Genomic DNA, 23,184 nt, shown 5'->3' on the forward strand with positions numbered 1-23,184 from the left:
TATATACAGTGTCATTTTCTCCCCTTTTCCCCCCTCCCTTCCCTCCCTCCCTCTCCCCTCCTTCCCATTTATTCAAAGTTCAATCTATAAGATACATTAAACCCGTCAAACAATGTCGTCACTTAATAAATTAAACAAGAAATTTTTCTTTTACTTTTATATACTGAGTCATTCATTTCGTTGTCTTCTCCTTCTGTCATTTTAGGTATTGGAGGTTCATGGTAGGATTTCTCTATTGTGTTTCATGTATGGTTCCCATATTTGTTTGAATATTGTGATGTTATTTCTTAAATTATATGTTATCTTTTCTAATGGAATACATTTATTAATTTCTATATACCATTGTTGTATTCTCAAGTTGTCTTCTAATTTCCAGGTTGACATAATACATTTTTTTGCTACGGCTAGGGCTATCATAATAAATATTTTTTGTGCTCCATCCAAATCGAGTCCAAATTCTTTATTTCTTATATTACTTAGAAGGAAGATCTCTGGGTTTTTTGGTATATTGCTTTTTGTGATTTTATTTAATATCTGGTTTAGATCTTCCCAAAATTTTTCCACTTTCTCACATGTTCAAATTGCATGTATTGTTGTTCCCGTTTCCTTTTTACAGCGAAAACATCTGTCTGATACTGTTGGGTCCCATTTATTTAACTTTTGGGGTGTGATGTATAGCCTGTGTAACCAATTATATTGTATCTCGTGTTTATTGTATTTCTCATAGTTCCGGAGCACAGCTTTTCCCATGTTTCATTCTTTATCTTTATGTTTAGATCTTGTTCCCATTTTTGTTTAGGTTTACAGTTTGTTTCCTCGTTCTCCTTTTCTTGCAGCTTGATGTGCTTGTTTGTTAGAAATTTTTAAATTATCATTGTGTCTGTAATCACATATTCAAAATTGCTTCCTTCTGGTAATCTCAGACTGTTTCCCAATTTGTCCTTCAAGTAGGTTTTCAGTTGGTGGTATGCAAACCTTGTATCATGAGTTATATTATATCTGTCCTTCATTTGTTCAAAAGATAATAATTTATTTCCCAAAAAACAATTTTCTATTCTTTTGATCCCTTTTCTCTCCCATTCTCTGAAGGAAAGGTTATCTATTGTGAAAGTGATTAGTTGATTTTGTGTCAGTATTAATTTTGGTAGTTGATAATTTATTTTATTTCTTTCTACGTGAATCTTCTTCCAAATGTTGAGCAGATGGTGCAATACTGGTGAATTCCTACGTTGCACCAATTTATCATCCTACTTATCGAGTATATGCTCAGGTATCTTCTCCCCTATTTTATCTAGCTCGAATCTGGTCCAATCTGGTTTTTCCCTTGTTTGATAAAAATCTGATAGGTATCTTAATTGTGCTACTCTTTAATAATTCTTAAAGTTTGGTAGTTGTAAGCCTCCTTGTTTGTACCATTCTGTTAATTTATCTAGTGCTATCCTCGGTTTTCCCCCTTTCCATAAGAATTTACTTATTATTTTCTTCAGCTCCTTGAAGAATTTCTCTGTTAGGTGAATTGGTAATGATTGAAATAGGTATTGTATCCTTGGGAAGATGTTCATTTTAACACAGTTTATCCTTCCTATCAGTGTTAGTGGTAAGTCTTTCCAGTGCTCTAAGTCGTCTTGTAATTTTCTTCATTAATGGCTGATAATTTAGTTTATATAGATGGCTGAAATTATTATTTAGTTGTATACCTAGGTATCGCATTGCTTGTGTTTGCCATCTAAATGGTGATTCTTTCTTAAACTTTGTGAAATCCGCATTATTCATTGCTTCACTTTTATTTGCGTTGATCTTGTACCCCGATACTTCTCCATATTCCTTCAATTTCTTATGTAATTCTTTTATTGATATTTCTGGTTCTGTTAAGTATATTATAACGTTATCTACAAATAGACTGATTTTATATTCCTTCTCTTTTATTTTTATCCATCGTATTGTATTTTCTGTTCTTATCAGTTCTACTAGTGGTTCTATAGCTAACGCGAACAGTGAGGGAGATAGTGGACATCCCTGCCTTGTTGATCTGCTTAATTTAAATTGGTTTGAGATCCTTACTGTCACTTTCACCAATGGTCCCTTATATAATGCTTTAATCCAATTAATATATTTCTCTGGTAGGTTGAATTTTTGTAGTACTTTGAATAAATAATTCCATTCTACTCTGTCAAAGGCTTTCTCTGCGTCTAAAGCAACCGCTACTGTTGGAGTTTTGTTTCCTTGTACTGCATGGATTAAGTTAATGAATTTACAGATATTGTCCGTTGTTCATCTTTTTTTAGTAAATCCAGTTTGGTCTAGTTTTACTATTTTTGGTACACAGTCGGCCAATCTGTTTGCTAATAGTTTAGCTATTATCTTATAATCTGTGTTAAGTAGAGATATTGGTCTATACGATGCTGGTGTTAGTGGATCTTTCCCCGTCTTTGGTATTACTGTAATTATTGCTGTTTTGCATGAATCTGGTATGTTTTGTGTTTTTTCAATCTGGTTCATTACTTCCAGGAGAGGAGGAATTAATAAGTCTTTGAATGTTTTATAGAATTCTATTGGGATTCCATCCTCTCCCGGTGTTTTATTGTTTGGTAGTTTTTTTTAATATCTCCTGTATTTCTTCTATCTCAAACGGTTTTATTAATTTATTTTGCTCCTCTGTTTGTAATTTTGGTAGTTCAATTTTAGTTAGAAATTCATCTACTTTGTCTTCTTTCTCTTCGTTTTCAGTTTGATATAGTTGTTCGTAGAATTCCCTGAAGTTTTCGTTGATCTCCGTTGAGTTATATGTAATTTGTTTGTCCTTTTTCCTTAATGCCAATACCATTCTTTTAGTTTGTTCTGTCTTAAGCTGCCACGCTAGTATTTTGTGCATTTTTTTTCCTAGCTCATAATATTTCTGTTTTGTCTTCATTATGTTCTTCTCCACCTTATATGTTTGTAGTGTTTCATATTTTATTTTCTTGTCTGTCAATTCTCTTCTTTTAGTTGTTTCTTCCTTTATTGCTAATTCTTTTTCTGTATTTGTTATTTCCCTTTCCAACTGTTCTATTTCTCGATTGTAGTCCTTCTTTATCTTAGTTATATAACTTATTATCTCTCCTCTGATGAATGCTTTCATTGCGTCCCATAGTATAAATTTATTTTTCACTGATTTCGTATTTATTTCAAAGTACATTTTAATTTGTCTTTCAATGAATTCTCTAAAATCCTGCCTTTTAAGTAGCATGGAGTTTAATCTCCATCTATACATTTTTGGTGGGATGTCCTCTAGTTCTATTGCCAATAACAGGGGTGAGTGTTCCGATAACAATCTAGCTTTATATTCTGTTTTCTTAACTCTTCCTTGAATGTGGGCTGATAACAGGAATAGGTCTATCAAATAGGTGCAAATTCTGAGGACAAGAGTAAACTCCAGTGGCTTGTTAACACAACCTATGACATCACGGGCACCAGTCTTCACTCCATCGAGGACATCTAAAAGATGCGATGTCTTAAGAAAGCAGCCTTTATCCTCAAGGATCCCCCACCACCCAGGCCATGCCCTCGTCACACTGCTATCATCAGGAAAAAGGTACAGGAGCCTTTAGACGAGCACTCAGCAGCACAAGGAAAGCTTCTTCCCCGCTGCCATCAGATTTCTGAATGATCAATGAACCACAGGCACTGCCTTACTTTGAATTTTTGCTTTTAGTTGCACTATGTTTTATTTTGTAAGATGGTTTATATAACGTTTGCATTTTGATGGTGCCGTAAAACAATGAATTTCGTGTCTTGTTCACGACAATAAATTCTGATTCTGAAGGAGATCACTGAGGGGGTCCTTTAAAGGTAAGGTAAAAGCCATAGTCTTTTGCCCAGCATTGGAGAATCTAAAACTAGATTGCTTGGTTTAAAGATTAAAAAGGGACAAGGGATAAGTGAGGAGACCTGAGGGGAGTGCAGAAATGAAACGAGCTGCCAGAGTAAGAGGCAGAGGTAATTGTAATGTTTAAAAGACCTTTCGGCAGGTACATTGATAAGAAAGGGGTGATCACAGGCAAATGGAACTAGCTTGAGAAGACAACTTGCTCAGCAAGTAGGGCCATAGAAACCATCTCCAGGACTTGTAAAGGAAAGCCTCAGTTGCAATGACAACACCTGGTCTGGTTTAAAGAAAAGTTCAAGCTCAATATTACAAATTCAATTTTTCCTCTTTCTGTTTAAACAGAGTAAGGACTTATAGTGAGATTTGTCATGCAATCTTTAATTGAAATGTGGACTCAAATCGGGCACAGAGTAGTTGAGAGGAGTAAAACACGAAAGTCTGCAGACACTGCGATTGAAGTAAAACACGCTTAGGGCAGCAAGGTTAGCATCACAGTTAACATAGCACTGTTACAGAGCTAGCGACCAGCCCGGGGTTGAAATCCCGCACTGTAAGGAGTTGGTATGTTCGCTTTGCGTCTGCGTGAGTTTCCCGTTACCATCTTTCTTGTCATTCTATGCTGGAATCGATTTCCAAACAACAACACGTGGGGAAAGTCACTAAATATGCAGATGCTGGAAGCCCAAAAATAAAAATCCAGAAAATTCTGGAAACTGGGTGGCATGGTTAGTCCAGCGTAGCATAGTGATGTAATGGTGTTACAGCAATCAGAATAGGGATTCAAATCCCTGTACGTTCTCCCTGTGTTCGCATGGATTTCCTCTCACCATTCCAAACCGTACCAGGGACTGGAGGTCAATTGGGTATAATTGGACCGCACGGGCTCGTGGGCTGAAATGGTCTGTTATTGTGCTTTATGTGTAAATGTAAAATTCTACAGGTCAGGCAGTATCAGATTCAACATATCCCACCAAACTCACTGAATGTTTCCAGCCCTTACTATTTTTAAGTCAAAAGAGATTTCTTGTTTGAATTGCTAACGCATTACATTTAAATTTGTCCATTTAAGCCCAACGCACATTCCTCTTGTGGATAATACCTCCAAGATGAAAGAACGATATTTACCACAACCAGAGTTGCTGCTTGGGATGGATCCAATTCTAATGAAAGTCACCGATATCATATTTAAATTCCATCACAGTTCAGGCTGAATACTTTGCTTACAGATGCAAACAAATCTTCATTTATTTCTTGCAGATCTTTCTGACTTGGGAGAAATAGGGAGCTTCCAAACACCTCCCAGTCTACTGGAAAAATACATGATCTTTAAACCACTGACAGCTCTTCAGTGGTTCTCAACCAGTGGCCCGTGGCCCACTCGAGGCCTTCAGTGTGATTGCAAGTGGGTCATTAAAAATGTTTAAAAAAATACTTTAAATTAGATGAAGATGTGTTTCTTACAGAGCTGCCTTTGATTTGAAAATATTGCACAGTCATTGCCACTAGTGGGCCATGGCATGTTAAGTCGGAAACCAGGTGGGCCTTGGACCAAAAAAGGTTGAGAACCAATGCAGGGATACAATACTTGCACATAGTTCTGGGACTGTGGGGAAAAAAAATGAGACTGCATTAAATGGCATTCTGTTCCTATCTCACAATATGATCTCCAATTTATTGCATGAGATCTGGATTCAGTCTTGATCCAAGGTGGCATTCTTGCTTTGAGCCAGAAGATCAAGTCTGTTGTGAAGGGCCTGAATGTGACAGCATTTGTGGAAGGAGGCGCTTAGTTTCACTGTGGTCTGGAAAGACATTGGGAGAGGACTTTATCTTCTGGATGAATGGTCATGTCTATTAACGTTGAGTTTAACAGCTAGAAGGATCAAAGTCACGCCAAGTTTAAAAGATGGGGATATTGATTGTGGTGTGTTCACCCATGTTCGACTATTTCTCCAGCAAACCACTTCTGGAATTTGAGGAAGGAGTTAATTTAATCCACTTTATAAAAATTGACTTTTAAAAAAGAAATGATCTTAGTTGCTTGACGTTTTCCTCACTGAGCTGTGTTTATATTTATTCAAACCCTCATGATGATGCGTTGAGCATGTCTTGTGTCTGCACTGCCCAGTGAACAGAATGGAACGGCATTGTCGAACACTGATGAAGAAAACTTCCTCAAAATGCTTTTAAGGGAAAGGTACGTGGCAGATTTTAGTACATTCTTAGCCCATGGGAGAATAAGGCAATGTGACAGAACCAGTTGATTCAGACTAGGAATAAGTGCAGATGCTGGGGTCTACGGCCGTGCACAAAAAGTGCTGGAGAAACTCCGCAGGTTTGCTCCTGATGAAGGGCTCAGGCCTGAAACATTGACTGCCCGTTACTTTCTCTGGACGCCATGTGACCTGCTGAGTTCCTTCAGCTGAGCTCCACAACACTGCCCCCATGATTCTGGCGTTGCTTTTAACCACAATATTTCACATTTTCAGTGACAGTAATCAGGAGATGAAAGAAGCCAACACCTTACCATGTGGTAGTTAATCATTTCCTGTAAGCTTTCTCCAAACTTCTGGAGGCATTCCTAAAGGAAATAAGATGGAAATGTCAATTAAAAAAAAAATTATTTTCATTTTTTAAATTTAGATCTACAGCACAGCAACAGGCCCTTCCAGCCCATGAGCCCATGCCACCCAATTGACCTACAATCCTCGGTACATTTTGAATGGTGGGAGGAAACCAGAGCCCCCGGGGAAAACCCACGCAGAGAACGTACAGACAGTGTGGGATTCAAACCCTGATTCTGATTGCTGGTGTTGTAATTGCATTGTGCTAACCACTATTGCTCACTGACCTTCCCTCACTGTTGACTCCTTCAAGAAGCTGGTCACAGTCTTTGTTAAAACCATAATTTTTAACTGAAAACACAACATTCCAACACCACTTTTTTTTCCGTGTGGTGGTTAAGTCCCCATAGGCTTTTCCTGATCTCCTCTTGTCGTAGTAATCCATCCGAACGTCATCGCTGATGTAACCCAGCGCCTCACAATCCCAACTCATCTTCTCAGGAAGCCCAGGGCCCCCCCTGTGTGCCATCTCTCCATCAGAAGAGCCCTAGTGCCTATCGCCCTCAGTGCAGGTGGAAATCGGTCCACGAGCCTTCTTTCTTACCGATATCATTTCATCTTTTCTGCACTGTTGGGAAAGGTCTCGGATGCCATTGACGAAGTGTTTGTTGGCTGTAGTGTATGCTCTCCCTGCTTCGATCATCCCACTGCACAGCTTCACCAGCTATAGGAGATCACAAAACAATGTCATCCAAACTCAGTCACCAAAAACACATTAGTTCACTGCCAATATTGCAGAAGATATCCGATTGACATAAACTCTTTTCCTTCATTCATTATTTTACTGTAGTGTGGATCTGTGATTTGTTTTTCCTTTCAAGCACACAGAGAGTAGCAAATCTGTGGAATTCTCTGCCCCAAGATACAGCAGAGACTACCTCGTTAAATGTATTTAAAACACAGGTAGATTTTTAAATACACAGAAGAACAATGTACGAATACACCAAAATGATAACTTTCTTCAGCCAAACAGATAGTTTTTGTGAAAAAAACACTAGAAGAGTATACCTAATTACATGAATAGATAATAAACAGCAAGAAACAGGGCTCCCCATAATGTATGGGACAAAGACACATTTCTTTTCTCCTGTGCGCCACAGTTTTTTTTCCCCCCAAAACCTCTTCCTTTAAGCAAGGTTGTAATTTGATGTGAATGAATCAAGTGACTTCAAGCTGGAGCGGTAGAGTACAGCATCAAAATCCTAGGACAACACTAATTCTTGAGATCATGATAATAGTCCATAAATAGGCCCCATGTCTTTTGGAATGTGACATTTGAATCCTTGGCAGCACATCTAACTTTTTTCTATAGATAAACAAGAAACATAATATCCCTTTGCCATTGTTCATGTGTAGGTGGAGTGCTATCTTTCCATTTACCGTATATGTCGGCACATTAGTTGAGTTGTAAAACCCTAAAAGAAACACTCAAAAAATGGGGGTCAACTTATAAGGCAGATATATTTTTAAGACCTTAAATTCAGATCAAAAACTGTTTGATGCTGATTTGGCGTATAAGTCGACCCTGGAAGCACCAATTCAGCATATTAGTCGACCCAGAAGCAACTCCCACCGCTGGCGTCACTATTCCCCGACGCCTCCCAACCACCGGGCACTGCCATAACCCACCCAGACATTCTACAATTATAGATCCCAAGGTCCCCACTCCTGCCTGGTAAGCCAAGGTCACCGCTCCTGCCTCATAGGTCGAAGTCGCCGCTCCTGCCCAGTAGGCCGAGTTTTTTAAAAACTTTAAAAAAAACTTGATTACAGTAATTTACAGCTTTGTTACTTGACGTCTGAAATATTTAAAAAAAAAATTGTTGCTGGGAGGCCCTGACAGGCCAAAAATGGGGTCAACATATACTGTATTTACCATAAAACCATTAAATTGAGGCTGAAAAAAGGTGGGGGGAGGGGTGGTCGACCTATTTGCCAGTCGAATATACGGTAATCAACATTTTTACATCTGGCTATCAATGAAATAAAAGATAAAATTCGGTTTTGAACTGAATTCAGTAAAACATTCACATTTTGAGGTGATCCAAAAAGAGCAATTAAAGTGCAAGGTTCCAATTTTAACTTAATTATCAATGGTGTTTGGAAAACATTTTTCCAAAATTTTTCTAAGTGAGGGCACGACATATGAACTAAAGAGGCATCACCTATTTTACATTTGTCACATAAAGGATTTCTGTCCGAATAAAAGCGAGACATTTAACTTTAGACATATGTGCTCTATGGACCACTTTAAATTGCAGCAAACCACACCATGAACAAAAGGAAAGAGTGTTAATTAAACTAAAACTGGAGTCCCAAGCCTTATCAGACAACAAAAGATTCAAATCCTCCGCCCAGGCATTCTTGTTTCATGATTCTTTTAAGCTTGTTCGCCCTGATGATACTTTTGTGATTTTCTCTAGTCCTGATGTTCTTTTTGGATCACCATGGGTGTAAAGGGTGGGGCCAGTACTGCGCACACTGCACTCCACCTAAAACCTCCTTTGCGCAGGCCCGAGGACAGGTCCATGTTCTCCCCCTCAAAAGATGCACACAAACTCAAGCTAGCATGTTGGAACATCAGAACCATGCTAGACAAGGCTGACAGTCACCGACCTGAACATCGGTCTGGCCTCATCGCACATGAACTCCTCAGACTCGACATCGACATAGCCGCTCTCAGCGAAGTCCGCCTTGCCGATGTAGGCAGCCTCCAAGAACGCGGCGCGGGCTTCACACTCTACTGGTCTGGCAAGCCTCAGGCTGAACGATGCCTATCTGGTGTTGGCTTCATGGTCAAGAACTCCATTGCCTCCAAATTCGAAAACCTCCCGACAGGCCACTCTGACCGGATCATGTCCATGTGACTCCCCCTTCAAAACAAGCGGCGCATGACTCTCATCAGTGTCTATGCTCCAACTCTTCAGGCGGAACCAGCAGAAAAGGACAAGTACAACACTGATCTGCACAACCTCATCCAACGCACCCCTACAGCCGACAAGGTTGTCATCCTTGGTGACTTCAATGCTCGCATCGGCAAAGACTCAGAAACCTGGCCAGGAATCCTTGGCAAGCATGGTGTTGGCAAGTGCAATGACAACGGGCACTTCCTGTTGGAACTCTGCGCCGAACAGCGGCTTGTCATTACTAACATCCTTTTCCAGCAGAGAGACAGCCTGAAGACTACCTGGATGCATCCCCGATCCAAACACTGGCACCTCCTGGGCTACGTTCTGGTGCGAGGAAGAGACAAATGAGATGTGCTCCACACCAGGGTCATGCCCAGCGTGGAATGCCACACTGACCACCGGCTTGTTCGCTGCAAGCTCAACCTTCACTTCAAGCCAAAGTTCAAGAACAGTGGAGCCCCCAGAAAGAGGTTCAATGTTGGAAACTTGCAGTCAGATGTAGTGAGAGGAAACTTCCAGGCAAACCTCCAAGCAAAGCTCGAGGATGCAAACTGCCTCACGGACACGTCTCCTGAAACCCTCTGGGATCAGCTGAAAACGGCCATACTGCAATTCACATTGAGTACCACATTCAAATGAGGTACTGGGCTTCTCTTCCAGGAAAAACAAGGACTGGTTTGACGAAAACAACCAGGAAATCCAGGTGCTGCTGGCAAAGAAGCGATCTGCCCACCAGGCTCACCTTGCAAAGCCTTCCTGGCCAGAGAAAAAATGAGCCTTCCGTCTCGCATGCAGCCACCTTCAGCGCAAACTCCGGGAGATCCAAAATGAGTGGTGGACTAGCCTCGCCAAACGAACCCAGCTTAGCACCGACATTGGTGACTTCAGGGGTTTTTATGAGACACTAAAGGCTGTGTACGGCCCCTCACCCCAAGTCCAAAGCCCTCTGCGCAGCTCATATGGCGAAGTCCTCCTCAGCGACAAGATCTCCACATCAATCGATGGTCAGAACACTTCCAATCCCTTTTCAGTGCCAACGGCTCAGTCCAAGAATCCACCCTGCTCCAGCTCCCTCAACAACCCTTGAGGCTAGATCTGGATGAGGTCCTTACCCAGGAAGAGACATATAAGGCAATTGAACAACTGAAAAGTGGCAAAGCAGCAGGTATGAATGGAATCCCCCCAGAGGTCTGGAAGGCTGGCGGCAAAGCTCTGCATACCAAACTGCATGAGTTTTTCATGCTCTGCTGGGACCAAGGAAAGCTGCCTCAGGACCTTTGTGATGCCATCATCATCACCCTGTACAAAAACAAAGGCGAGAAATCAGACTGCTTAAACTACAGGGGAATCACGCTGCTCTCCATTGCAGGCAAAATCTTCGCTAGGATTCTCCTTAATAGACTAATACCTAGTGTCGCCAAAAATGTCCTCCCAGAATCACAGTGCGGCTTTCGCGCAAACAGAGGAACTACTGACATGGTCTTTGCCCTTAGACAGCTCCAAGAAAAGTGCAGAGAACAAAACAAAGGACTCAACATCACCTTTGTTGACCTCACCAAAGCCTTTGACACCGTGAGCAGGAAAAGGCTTTGGTAAATACTAGAGCACCTCGGATGCCCCCCCCACCCCCAAGTTCCTCAACATGATTATCCAACTGCACGAAAACCAACAAGGTCGGGTCAAATACAGCAATGAGCTCTCCGAACCCTTCTCCATTGACAACGGCGTGAAGCAAGGCTGCGTCCTCGCACCAACCCTCTTTTCAATCTTTTTCAGCATGATGCTGAAACAAGCCATGAAAGACCTCAACAATGAAGACAGTGTTTACATCCGGTACCGCACGGATGGCAGTCTCTTCAATCTGAGGCACCTGCAAGCTCACACCAAGACACAAGAGCAACTTGTCCGTGAACTACTCTTTGCAGACGATGCCGCTTTAGTTACCCATTCAGAGCCAGCTCTCCAGCGGAAACTGCCAAAATGTTTGGCCTGGAAGTCAGCCTGAAGAAAACTGAGGTCCTCCATCAGCCAGCTCCCCAGCATGACCACCAGCCCCTCCATCGGGCACACTGAACTCAAAACGGTCAACCAGTTTACCTACCTCGGCTGCACCATTTCATCTGATGCAAGGATCGACAAAGAGATAGACAACAGACTCGCCAAGGCAAATAGCGCCTTTGGAAGACTACACGAAAGAGTCTGGAAAAACAATCACCTGAAGAAGCACACAAAGATCAGCGTGTACAGAGCCGTTGTCATACCTACGCTCCTGTTCGGCTCCGAATCATGGGTCCTCTACCGGCATCACCTACGGCTCCTAGAACGCTTCCATCAGCGCTGTCTCTGCTCCATCCTCAACATTGATTGGAATGACTTCATCACCAACATCGAAGTACTCGAGCTGGCAGAGTCTGCAAGCATCGAATCCATGCTGCTGAAGACCCAACTGCGCTGGGTGAGTCACGTCTCCAGAATGGAGGACTATCGCTTTCCCAAGATCGTGTTCTATGGCGAGCTCTCCACTGGCCACCGAGACAGAGGTGCACCAAAGAAGAGGTACAAGGACTACTTAAAGAAATCTCTTGGTGCCTGCCACATTGACCACCGCCAGTGGGCTGATATCACCTCCAACCGTGCATCTTGGCACCTCACAGTTCGGCGGGCAGCAACCTCCTTTGAAGAAGACCGCAGAGCCCACTTCACTGACAAAAGACAAAGGAGGAAATACCAAACACCCAACCCCAACCCACCAATTTTCCCTTGCAACCGCTGCAACCGTGCCTGCCTGTCCCACATCGGATTTGTCAGTCACCAACGAGCCTGCAGCAGACGTGGACATACCCCTCCATAAATCTTCGTCCGCGAAGCCAAGCCAAAGAAGAAGAAGAAAGATGTTATCTTACTGGAAGGAGTATCCACGTGATAAATTTATTCCTTGTGCGAAGTAAACATGACAGCAGAATGAGAAGGAAGAATGGTTTTGCATTCCCCAAATCTACAAACACACTGATTCCTGGCAAATACACAGCAATAAAATCCCAAAGTTGGAGCCAACCTGTTTATTCCTAAACCGAGCGCAAGTTACAAGTGGCATTGATCAGGGAGGGAAACAGCAAAGAGGAGGGAAAGAAGGAAGTCTGCAGGTGCTGTGATTGGAGTTCATGCATAAATGTGCAAGAGAAATTCAGCGGGTCCCGCAACTGCCATATCCTAAAGGAGAGCTCAGACCCGAAACACTGGTTATATCTCTTTGCCTCCAATGGATGCTGTGGACCTGCTGAGTTTCTCCAGCATTATGCACATCAGTGATCAGATTTATTGAGTTTAATTTCACAAGTTTCCACACACGCTTTGGAAGTCTTGAATGAGATCTGGGACATTTGTACAAGTGAGACTACATAGCAATCAATCGAATGTCTGAAAAATACAATTAAAAACACAAAATGCTGGGGAAGCTCAGCAGGTCAAACAGTGTCCTTTATGTAGCAAAGGTAAAGGTACATAACCGATGTTTCAGGCTTGAGCCCTTCATCAAAGTATTATATAACCAACAAAATAGAGATTGGCTTGAGGAATTGGAGGGCAGAATGCAGTCAGATTAAAATAAGATGACCAAATGAGATGCAAGGGGCAGTGAGGTGAGCAAGAGAGTGTAATGCATTTGGGGATCATTAAATGGCCAACATAAAACCGAAACACAGGGCATTTCATCGAAAGAGAGCTAACATTTCAGGTCAAAGGATTCCCAAGATATGACCTGTCCTGCAGAGTATTTCCAGCAATTCTTGTTTCTATTTAACACCCCTAATATTATAAATGCTGAAATATCCAGATTGCTTCCAGAAATTTGTTCTTTGAAGCTTGTAATGACAAAGGTCATTTTCATTAATTAAACCAAAGATAAACTCTGTACATCAAAACCACAAATACAAATAACTGAACCAACAACATAAAGTAAATAATTCCAAACACAAACCACATCTAAAAATACAAACAGATGAATCACATACTAATGTATACACAGCAAGTATATAAATAATTATATATAAAGTACCCCACAAATAACTGTGCACAGGCAGTTCTCCGGAAGTGTGCCTACATAGATTATATGTACAGATGGATTCAATTATATATAATTGTACACGCACACACAAATTATATATAACAGTATAAAAATGCAGCATGTAGATAATGCCTGACAGACAATAATTTAAAACATATGACATATATAATTGCATATATGACACCAATGTTTCTGTACTGTACAATAATGTACACATGCATGTTTTTTTTACACACACTGTTTACACACAAGCCCACAAAAACATACATCTCTTTCAAAACATTGAGTGTTCCAGCACTCACTTCATGCGATTCAGTGGCTAAATGCACCTCAGTGTGGGACAGCACAAAGGAAATGACTTGTTGATCTTGGAATAGATTATAGACTGAATGTTCCTGCACCATTTTGCAAGCAGGAGCAAATCAGAGTGATTGATGATTTTCTGGATGTCGGGAGAGAGAAGTCACAGGTTCAGGGGGCAGGCCAGCTCATACAATACAGTGGTTGCTTCACACTGGGTGATGCATTGCATTTGCTATTTCTCTTATCCCAATGACTGGGCCACCAAATTTGAGGAATTGAAGAAACCATTGGCTTTTCGTGGGGTACTCAGGGTATGCAAACTCATCCACACAGGGCCTGATAAAGTCCGTGACAGCTGTGGCACATTCATTCAAGTTTGAAGATGAAAGCTTGAACATGCTCCAGTCCATCGATTCAACTCTGCATCCCTTGACCATATTTTCACTGTCTTCACCACTGGTGCTGCGGTCCTCAGTCTCTGCTTGTATGCCGGAAGTAAAAGTACAGGCAGGTGATTGGACTTGCCGAAGTTTGGGCATGGGATGGTTTGGGAGGCATTCTTGGTGGTGACGTAACAGTGGCCAAGTATGTGGGCTCCTCTGGTTGCACAGGTAATATATTGGTTTGCCAGAGACTTCTTCAGGCACTTGTTTGTACCAATGAACCCGATTCTGACTTCAGTGGTGTCATTCATAAATGCTGCATTCTCGCCTCAAAAACAGCAAGTTTGTGACAAAGGAGATGGCTGTTTAGCCCACACACAAAAAAGCCACCCACATTAATCCCACCCAGCACCGAATCCATCGCTGTGCGGGTCAAAGCTCTTCAGCTGCATGCCAAAGCACCAAATGGATTGCACGCCTCTGGCCAGCTGCCTCAGGGGGGAGCAACAATCCGGTCAGGGGGTTTACTGCTCAGTCGGATTGAAGCTCTGTACCTCGGTGGGGCGTTCACTTGTTGCATCCCAGTGGCCTTTTGAGGAATGGGTGAAATAATAGCCCACTTCATCCATTTGCTGTCTATTCATCAGTGCAAGAATCAGGGTTTATTTAATGACAAACAATGCTCATTCTGCTAAGGCTACAGTTGGGTTAAAATGGAGATGACTGATGAGATCAACATTAATAATTCTGAATCTGACTTGCATTTATATAGCACCTTTTAGAACATCTCAGAGCGCTCTATAGCACCTGAGGTCAGGATTAAACCTGGGCCATGGAAATGTGTGGCAGCTGCTTTACTCGCTCAGTCACCCTGCCACCCATGCTGCCTCACTTTGCGAATGACCCACAGCGGGGGGGGGGGGGGGTGACCATTGAGGAATTATGAGGCTGAAGAACGCACAGGCAGCAGGTTGTTGGCGCCTCAGGCTGAAGAAGTCCACTCAACCGTGGCACTTTATACCATTGCAGAACATCGTGTCTGTCCAATGCTCGTGGATCCTGCCCTAACCATCCAGGAAAGGATATCACTGGAGCAGGAGTCGGCCATCCAGGACGTTGAGCCTGCTCCACCATTCAAGGAGATCACGGTTAATCCAATAATATACTCATCTCCACCTACCTTCCTTTTCCCCGTATCCCTCAATTCCCCAACTTTATCTTAAATATATTTACTGAGATTGCCTGCACTGTTTCAATGGGCCGTGAATTCCACAGATTCACCATCCTTTGGGAAAAGCAGTTCCTCCTCATCTCTGTCCTGAATCTTAGGTCTATATTCCCTAGTTTTGGGTTCCTTGAATTCTGCTGGTTCTAAATTTTACTCAATGTTCGGATCAATCAGAGGTCGGGCGAGGCTATTTGATCCTCTGGCAATTCTGAAGGGATATGAATAATCACTGCACCACCCCAATCCGATTATCACCAATGTACTGAGATCCTTTAATCCAACCGTGGCCACAGCAACGTGCTTACGTATGCTTACTTGTCTAATGAGAGCACTCCAGATCTGACCCGATGCTTGACCAGCCACTATGGAGTCGGTACAAGAGCCAAAAGGCATATCAAGTTACCAGCATTGAGATAAACATGTGGAAACACTTAGTACATTGCAAAGAGTTGGGAGTAAAATAGCAGAAGCAGCATTCTCATTCATCTATGACTGTCTGAAGTCTGTCCAATTTTCCATTCAGGATAAACACGAGCTCAGCCAATCTGGAAAGTTTTAGGCTACCTTCAATCATCCCCAGAATTGCAACATTCCCTTCCAGCTTTGTGGGAGAACCCTGACCAACTCCCAGAGAGGAACATCAACAACAGACGGCTGGCAGTGGACTATGAATTGATGGGAGCTATGATCATGCAAAATAACCCACTGTTCACTCCCTGAAACTGTGCCCTCCCAAATTAAGCTTTAATTTAAAATATAAAATTGGCAGAGAGTTAACAAACAATGTTGAGGATTTGGTCCACACAGAGCTCGCTCTGCATAAAAATAGGATTCCGTTCCCAAGCATTTTTCAATAGTTGATTGAGAATTAATGGGCTTTAAAAGTGCAATTAAAATAATCAATGATCCAACAGGGTTTTAAAGCATCCTTCATATTAGTGGTCACAATTGGTATCAAGATTCCTTAAGCATGCAATAATACAAGATTTTCATTCTTCTTTTCAGCAGATTCTCACCAATAATGGAGCAGAAACAGCATCATTAACTCTGTGCCAGGAAGTATAAAGGAAATTACATCCCCCCCCCCCCCCCCACCACCACCACCCCTGCAAAGTAGATTTTTATTGTATCTTTTAAACGGATTGAATAGATTAAATTCAATTGTAAAATGTTTTCTGGATTATTCTCATTCAATTATAAAATGTATTTTAAATTTTGGCCTAATCAAACAGCATTTTAAAAAAAATCAAGTCACCAATGAACAAAAAGGACAGGCTACTAAATTTGTTTTGTTCCCCCCCCCCCCCCACTCCGTTTTTGGCCCAGAAGTCACATGTTTTTGTATGACCTGTGTAAAAGTTGACTCCTTTTTTTTGGCCCCGACCACTTGCACACGTGAGCTCCTGATGCCCCGTTCACAGACTCTCTCCTAGTCCCCGCCTCCCCACCCATCCGACGTCCTGACAGCCTGAGCCCGGACTCACCACCCGGTCCCGGCACCTTGAATGACGCAGGTACAGACTACGGTCAAAAATATGAGCCATGTAAAAGCCGACCACCCAAGATTTGACCCTAAAAGTTGGTCCAAAAAATTTGCTGGTTACATGAGCATATACGGTAAAAAGCAATAGCCCAAGTACAGTATCAGGGTGGATTGGGTTCCCAGTGACCAGCTGGGAAGGTTGTGTTGTCATTAGTACAGTTAGCGAATGGTAAGGAGAATAGTGACCAAATGGGCTCCGCAAATGTTTGAAGAATAATTTGTTTCAGGCCATGGCTATGCTTGGCTGCTTTGTTTTCCAATGTTGTGAGAAGCAGTATATTTCATGCTCTGGTTCTCACTAACAATTACTTGGTACTGTATAATGTCAGACAGATGTTTGGAGTACGGAATAATTGCACTAGATCTGACTGATCAACACCATATTAACACCAGATCAATAAGATAAAGATGCTTTCACATGCTGGATTGCTTTCAAGAAAGTGTTCCGCATTTAAAAAGGAATGCAGGTTGCTGAAATGTCCGCCCAAGCACCATGGACTTCACAGAAAAGGCATCGGCACAGCAACGGTCACCTTATGCTCAAAGTGGGCAGTTCCGTACGAGTCATTCTCATGACACTTGCGGCGGAGGTGACAGTGGAAGGAGGATGGGGCATGAAGTGAGGGTATGGGCTGTGGTAGCTTCACCATATTCTGTTTAACATTCTTTTTATCGTCATGAAATAAAATGGAAAATGTGATATCACACAAAAATTTCCTTTCATCTACCGTAAGGCAGATGAGCAGAAATTTCCCGATGCCTCTTATAGTCAGAGAAAGAGAAGCGAGAGAGAGTCGTCTCTCCCCCCCACCCCCAGAGTCACCTAATTTCCTTGGTTTTGCCTCCAGTGCTTCCAAAGCCACACATCCTTCAATCCAAACTATCGGCAACCCCAGTTCCAAACCCATAACCCTCAATGCCTTCGGCCCCCCCTCTTCCATGCCAGTTCTGATGTCTGGTACCCCCTCCAACCAGTCTCCAGCACTCTGGAGCTGGTGCAAGCCCCTTGTTGGCAGTCGCCAATCGCCCACGGGCTGCATGGATTCCTCGGCTTGAGTCACCAACAGCCTATATGTTCTTTAGCCACAGAGCCCTTCACTGGTCCACCACCATGGGTTGTCTCCTTCTCCCACAGGGGATAGTTATCCTATTTTTTGGTCTACTGCACCAGTCCTCTGCTTCTCCAGAGCCTGAAATCCATTGTGGTTGCTGCCGTACATGGGTGTCACAATCTTTGTCGCAGACCGTACGGTCGCAGGATTTTAAAATAAACCACTATCAGCTCCTTTAACAGGGAGGGAGTAGATCAGCTAGTTGAGAGGTGTCACAACAACAACCTTTGCTCAATGTTAGCAAAATCAAGGAGATGATGGTGGACTTCAGAAGGAAATCAGGAGAACACAAATCAGTCCTCATTGAGTGATCAGCAGTGGAGAGGGTCAAGAACTTCGGATTCCTGGGTGTCAACATCTCCGAGGACCTGTGCTGGAGCCTCCATTTCAATGTGATTACGAAGAAGGCTCCCTAATGGCTATACTTTGTGAGGTGTTTGAAGAGATTCTGTACGTCACCATGGAGAGCAATCCGGCTGGTTCCATCACTGCCTGGTGTGGAGGTGGCAACGCTTTGGACAAGAACAAACTCCAGAGGGTTGTTAACTCAGCCTGTGACATCACAGGCACTTCCATCGTGCCTAGCAGCATTGGATTCAATTCAGACCATCCAATGATTGGCAGTTAATTCAAATTCACGTATTTAACAAAATTAATTTATCCTCAACAATGTAATAGTCAAATCGAATGGTGCTCTGTTCAAAATTAATTCTGTGTATTTACGAGTTATGGACTAATACTATCATTAATGGTCGAGCAGTGTAGCTGCGGCAAATGGCTCAAGATATCATCCTAAGTGATAGTCCATGCTCATGCCTGCTGTTGCCTTTTGACCCAACTCTTCCACTGTGCTTCCTAGGCCTGTCTGGAGCTTCTTGCTTAGAATTGGACCTTGACAACGGTTGTTGGGGCAGCATCAGAGACTCAGAGCTGGGACATGGACCGACACTTGGACAGTACAGGCATGGGAGCGCATGATTCCTGATGCTGAGGCCAAAATATAAACAAGGAAGAGAAGATGCAAACTGGAGCAAAAGGTGCAATAATTGCAGTGGCCGATAGAGAGATTGAGGAGGGCCAGAAGGAGGAATATCTTCAGTGGCTTTAACAAAAAACCCTCTAAGTGTAGGAGGGGTGAAGGTATAGAGACACATCTAAATTGGTGTAACAAGTATAAAGCATTCCCTTAACTCTGGCAACTCTTGGCCTCTCAGTAAATCATTCATCTAAATATGCTTGGGTGGTGAGTACCGAATTAGACACAGGAGCACAATGGAGGCTGTGAGCAAGCTCTGGTGCTGATGGAAGCAAAGTCATTCTGAGCCACCACGTCCTAGTTGACAAAGGGCACCAGAAGCATTTGGACAGGAAGCCTTGGAGCTACTGAAAGATAACATTTTAGGGAACAGTGATGTCACTAGGTTTGGTGTCACTCAGTGCGATAGCTCATGGTGTCACCTCCCCACTCCCCATGGACGTCCTCCTGAAGCAGACCATACAGAATCCTTAGTAATGTTTTTCATAGTAAATGTTACTCGTAAATCGTAATTCCCGTATATCACAGAATGTAACGGCAATAGCAGTGAGATAAACAACTAGCACAATTAAAATTACACCTTTAAGTTACAATATCATACGCAGAGCCTAAATGTATTTACATTTACATAGTTTCATGTGGTTAAAGTGAAAATCCAGTGAGGAAATATTATTAGTTGTAACATTATTTGTAACTGAGCAGAGCCTTTTTTTAAAATCTTTTTCCTTCTTTTCCTTTAATTATTACTTGGTTCTCAAAAAAGGTATGGATATAAGTCCATAAATACAAATGACCACAATATTGTTGCTAAAACTCCAGAAAATTTGACAAAAGCAGTGACTATAAAAACACCAGTAGCAACGAAAACAACAGTGCGTGCTTGTAGCGCGTGCAGACGAAATCACGAGATTTGAAGCATCATTATAACTGGGTAATAATGACAGCTCTGACCAGAGCACATAAGAGTTTTAGCCTTATAGGTATATTGATACATGTAAGCTGGGCTTATGAAAAATGTTTTTGTTGATTAACTAACTGCAGATATATTTTTTGTAAAAAATAATAAATTTCTGCTGAAACACTGCACAAAAATTATTTTGGTGTCACCCCTCTGATGGTGTCACCTGGTGCCGTCTGCACCCTCCCCCCCCCCCCACACCAGTGATGCCATGGCTGAGGAAGAACACAATCTTCTCAGGTCAGATACATGGAATGGATTCTACACTCCTGGGCTACTGCTCAAACACTACACATGGTAAAACAAGTAGCTCACAGTTTTCCCTGAGAATGTACAACCAAATTATAGAGAATCTGACTCCACATTTAAAAAAAAATATATATAATTCTCTCTGTCTCTCTCTCTCTCTATCTCTCTGCCCAGGGAAAGTTTTGGACAACTTTCCATTGTGCTGCCAATTTAATTCATTGAAATCCCACTCTTTCCTTACAACTCTGTACCCTTGTGAAGTGATCTTCACAATATGGTAAACAACAACTACTTGGATTTCCATAGGAGCTTCAATGTAATAAAATGCTCAAAAAAAAACAACTTTGCAGGGGTTGCACAAGGAGACATTTGAAGAGAAAACCAAAAACTTGGAATTATATTAAGAGGTTGAGGGGTTGGGAAATAGAATTATAGATCTTTGGGTTCGGACTGTTTAGGATGTGCCTATCATTAATGGTTATACCTTAAGTCCCTATATCCAGTGATATGTAGTTACCCAGGTTTTCAGTGTAGAGCTAATTAGTACAAAAAGTTACACGCAGCCTTAAATTGAAATGCTCTTAACAGTTTTCTGAAGGCAGTCGCTTTGAAGAAATCCCGGTTCAGATTAAAGTACGTGCTGGGCCACAACAATTCTGGGAAAGCATAATTGAAAATGAAATTTCAAGAGATTAGAGCAATTAAAAGGGAGCTGTAAAAATTCAGAAAGTTCTTGGAGAATCTCATCTGAACCCTTTGGCGACATTGGAAGTGGAGCATTGAAAAGTGCCAAAGAAAATTTGTGAATTATCCCAACAAGATTGCTGGATCTGCTGTTTCCAGTTCCCTCATGATTGTGGATTAATCAGCAGTTGAAATATCTTCGTCCATCCCTCAGAGATGTGGGTGCCTGATTGTCCAATTCTCTTCCAAACGAATACATCATACCAAGAAAACTACCACTCAAAGCGACTTGCATGAGAATCTAGGTGTCAACAGATTAAAAGATGGATTACAGTTAAGAAAATAACTTGCTTTAATTTTCCTGTTCTCTCCTACGTTAACGAATAGTCAATAGCCCTAGCTGATCAGCAGGAAATGGAGAGTAGGAAGAAAGGAAGGCTATAGGTGGTAGGGCATGTGGTGCTAAGGAGACCTGGATAGATTAGGAGAATGGGCAAAGAAGTGGCAATGCTGGAAACTGTATGGTCATGCACCTTGGAAGAAGAAATAGATGGGGAGAAAATTCAAAATTCCAAGGTGCAAAGGGACCGGGAGTCCTTGTGTGCCTTCCCACATTTTGTCCATACCTTGGTGAAGGGCCCAAAATGATGGTTATGTATCTTTATATTTGCTATATGAAGGACACTGTTTGACTTGCTGTTTCTCCAGCACCGTGTTTTTACTTCAACCACAGTGTCTGCAGACTTTGGTGTTTTACTTAAGATTAACCTTCAGGTTGGGTCGGTGGTGAAGAAGGGGAATGCAATGTTGGCGTTCATTTCTAGAGGAATAGAATACAAGAACAGGGATGTAATGTTGAGACTCTATAAAGCATTGGTGAGACCTCATTTGGAGTGCTGTGTACAGTTTTAGATGACATTTGAGAAAAGACATGTTGGAGTTGAAAAGGGTTCAGACATTATTTATTGGATTGATATCAGGAATGAAAGGGTTAGCATATGAGGAACGATTGCCCTCTCTTGGACTGTACTCGTTGGAGTTCAGAAGGAGGAGGGGAGACCTCGTAGAGGCATTTTGAATACAGAGTAGATGTGGCAAGGATGTTTCCCATGGTAGGGAAGTGCACAACTTCAGGATATAAGGGTTTCAATTTAAAACAGAGATGAGGGAAAATTTCTTTTGTCAGAGTCTGTGGAACTTGTTGCCATAGGCTGCTGTGGAAGCGAGGTCATTGAGTGTATTTAAGGCAGAGATTTACAGGTATTTGACTGGTCAGAGCATCAAGGTTTACGGGGAGAAGGCCGGGGAGTGGAGCTGAGTGTATGGATGGATCAGCTCATGATTAGAATAGTGGAACAGACCCGATGGGTCCTCTTCTGCTCCTACGTCTTGTAATCTTGTGAAGTCAATTTCACCATCTTGCAGATAAGTTCATCCTATGGTTTTGTCCCCAAACTGAGATTTAACTGAAGTGGTGTTTGATGTAAAGTAGACCATTAGCTAGCATTAGGACCCCAAAATTTGCACTTTGCCATTCGGAAAATTATTTGATCATTTGTCAATCTCTGACCCCTTGGTACTATCAATCCGAATCCCCTCAGGAAGATGCAGAGAGGCCAGCATTAGTCCATGAATTGTTTACCTTCAAAGCTCAGTGAACAACTTGTGTGACTGATTGACAAAGCCATGATTCTAATAGCAATCAGTTTACCCTGTGGTCATTTGGAGTGATTCCAAACTGTGCAAACATTGATTCTTTTTTTTAAGCTGTCTGAGTGGAAATTATCTTCCAAGTGCAGCTGCTGAGATTGCTGATCGCGTGACCTCTGCCCTGCCTGCATCAAAAAGGTTGCAGAAATCTTGCTGGTGTACTATAAACAACAAGGAGGGGGAAAAGGGCATTGAGCCATTCTCATCCAAGCTGGACACCGGGAGAGACCCAGTGAGTAAGAGTAGGGATGTGCAGAGTTTCCTTTAATATCTGTCAGTTCAACTGGGAGTATGTCAATTAATTCAAAACCATTGGCAACACGATGCCAATAATCTGTGGTGGAGAAGCTTCTGCATCTCACAAGGTTGGTTTACCTTGAATCGATAACACTGGACAACCACAAGAAAATTGCTTCCTACACACCTTTGGGTGTATCTTATGGATTTGGGGCTGCTGATCACAAAGAAATCACCTTAAAATTTTCCTATCACGTACAGTTTTTAAGATATAACCTAC

At 42.2% G+C, this 23,184-nt stretch overlaps 1 protein-coding gene across 1 annotated transcript in view; it reads right to left on the bottom strand.

Moving 5' to 3' along the window:
- The window catches only part of acap3a (ArfGAP with coiled-coil, ankyrin repeat and PH domains 3a), a 301,756-nt gene that overhangs the window by 131,688 nt on the left and 146,884 nt on the right, over positions 1-23,184 (bottom strand). Inside the window, exons 3-4 of the mRNA XM_069918754.1 lie at positions 7,034-7,153; positions 6,393-6,446 (exon numbers count right to left, since the gene is read on the bottom strand). Of these exons, the coding sequence (XP_069774855.1) occupies positions 6,393-6,446; positions 7,034-7,153 (174 nt within the window). The remainder of the gene's footprint in view (positions 1-6,392; positions 6,447-7,033; positions 7,154-23,184) is intronic.

Source organism: Narcine bancroftii, chromosome 2 (genome assembly GCF_036971445.1).
Source record: "Narcine bancroftii isolate sNarBan1 chromosome 2, sNarBan1.hap1, whole genome shotgun sequence".
NCBI lineage: Eukaryota > Metazoa > Chordata > Chondrichthyes > Torpediniformes > Narcinidae > Narcine > Narcine bancroftii.